The sequence below is a fragment of the Argopecten irradians genome, chromosome 7 (genome assembly GCF_041381155.1).
Source record: "Argopecten irradians isolate NY chromosome 7, Ai_NY, whole genome shotgun sequence".
NCBI classification, from domain to species: domain Eukaryota; kingdom Metazoa; phylum Mollusca; class Bivalvia; order Pectinida; family Pectinidae; genus Argopecten; species Argopecten irradians.
Window position 1 is genome coordinate 32,767,326 of NC_091140.1, and position 1,869 is coordinate 32,769,194.

General features: G+C 38.1%; 1 protein-coding gene across 1 annotated transcript; it reads right to left on the reverse strand.

Annotated features, from left to right (window-relative positions):
* Positions 1–235: 235 nt before the first annotated feature.
* LOC138327149 (putative carbonic anhydrase 2) lies at positions 236–1,048 on the reverse strand. Its single transcript, XM_069273136.1, has 2 exons — positions 970–1,048; positions 236–615 (listed from the first exon to the last, which is right to left on the reverse strand). The coding sequence occupies exons 1-2, from the start codon at positions 1,046–1,048 to the stop codon at positions 236–238; spliced, it is 459 nt and encodes a 152-aa protein (XP_069129237.1).
* Positions 1,049–1,869: the final 821 nt, after the last annotated feature.

Sequence of the window (1,869 nt, forward strand, 5' to 3'; positions counted from 1 at the left end):
AAAGAGTCCTGTCACGACGGTTAAAATCTATCAGAGCGCCATCTCGAATCCCCGTCACACGAGCACAATGACAACGTCAATTAAAGGTGCAAATCGGCAGATTGATAATGTTTAACACTTCCTACATCATAATAGCTAATGTATAGCGATCAGATTAACTAATACTAAACTTTCTCTATAGAGTTTAACGACAGCATTCCTTTTATTAGCTTCGTTACATATTTTAAATACAGCTTTACATTGACCGCCTCCTCCTTGTCGTCGTCCTCCTCCTCCTCCTCGTAGTCGTCCTCCTCCTCCTCCTCGTAGTCGTCGTCTCCTCCTCCTTGTCGTCGTCCTCCTCCTCCTCGTGGTCGTCCTGCTGTTCGTTGTCGTCGTCCTCCTCGTCGTCCTCCTCGTCCTCCTCCTCATTGTCGTCGTCTTCCTCCTCCTCCTTGTCGTCGTCTTCCTCCTCCTCCTCGTGGTCTCCTCCTCCCTCCTCCTCTCGTCCTCGTCCTCCTCCCCGTCCTCCTTGTCGTCGTCGTCCTCCTCGTCGTCCTCGTCGTCCTCTCCTCCCCGTCCTCCTTGGTCGTTCTCGTCGTCGTCGTCCTCCTCGTCGTCCTCGTCGTCGTCCTCCTCCTCAATTTGATTTAAGTTAAACAGTAATTTATTCAATAAGTATACAGTACAACATACATGTCATGAGAGGTTTGATTCAGAAACGAGTACGATGTACTTGTATTAATCTGTCTCATAATACATAAGCAATTTGATACAGTACATATTATATTTTCTATAAATTATCAGTTCTAAGGTGATGGGGTAAGGAAAAGGATTTTATTTCTGTAATTGCTGATTGAGATTACGAAATAAATCCCAATAATACGTGGAATTTTGTCATCGTTGATTTTTGTTTTCAATCGAAACGAACTTCTTGATCCTGTTGTTACATGTAGAAGGGTATATTCTATTACAAGTTTTTTTTGTTACCAAGATATTTTCCCAACTGGATAATGGCATAGTAATGATGGGTAGACCTAGAATCTCTGCCGAATTTGTTTTCGTGCATGGGCTTTAATATCATATACGTTAAGTTATACTGCAATGATATATTTATATATATATATATAACTATTGTATTTGATTGTATCTATGGGAAAGCTTCATCTGTATGAAAAGATATAATGTATTCTGCCATAATATTTTTACATTTTATTTCAATAAGCTTCAAACAATCCTAAACCACTTCCATCCCTTTTTAATTCATTTTACACATTTACATGGTCCATGTAAGACTTAAAATAACTGCGACAAATTTTACAACCTATAATTTTTCAATATCGTTTATTTTTCGCACATGGTTCAGCAGTATCTCTAACGTGATTTTTTCTAATTAGAAGTCTTGACAACATTAAAATCTGATGAACCGTTATAAAAACACTATAAAATCTTGGCTGCCTGACCTTACTTAATTACATATGTACAACTTCATTCATTAACTATTCAATCATTGTTTTAATTATTTCTTTATTGTCCTACTGTTTCGTACAAAAGGACCACCCACTATGTTGAAAAAACCAGCACGAAAGTTAAATAAAAACTTGCATTTCAGGGAAATAAAATAAAACGTTTAATGTCTAATTGCTGGTAGACTTCCTTAGTCATCTGTGTCGTTTTTCCGATTTAAACACCTGCCGAAATTCTTGCTATTTTCGACCTTCGAATACTTTTATTTCCGTTAGCAATAACCTGTACTGTTACACGAGCGAAATTTCCTGTCGTTCTTGTTATGTGGGGACGAAAACAGACAGGGATACAGAGGATGAATGCAATTGTAAAAGATGAAATCTACATAACATTGCCTCAAAGTGATTGCTGAAGATAAACTCA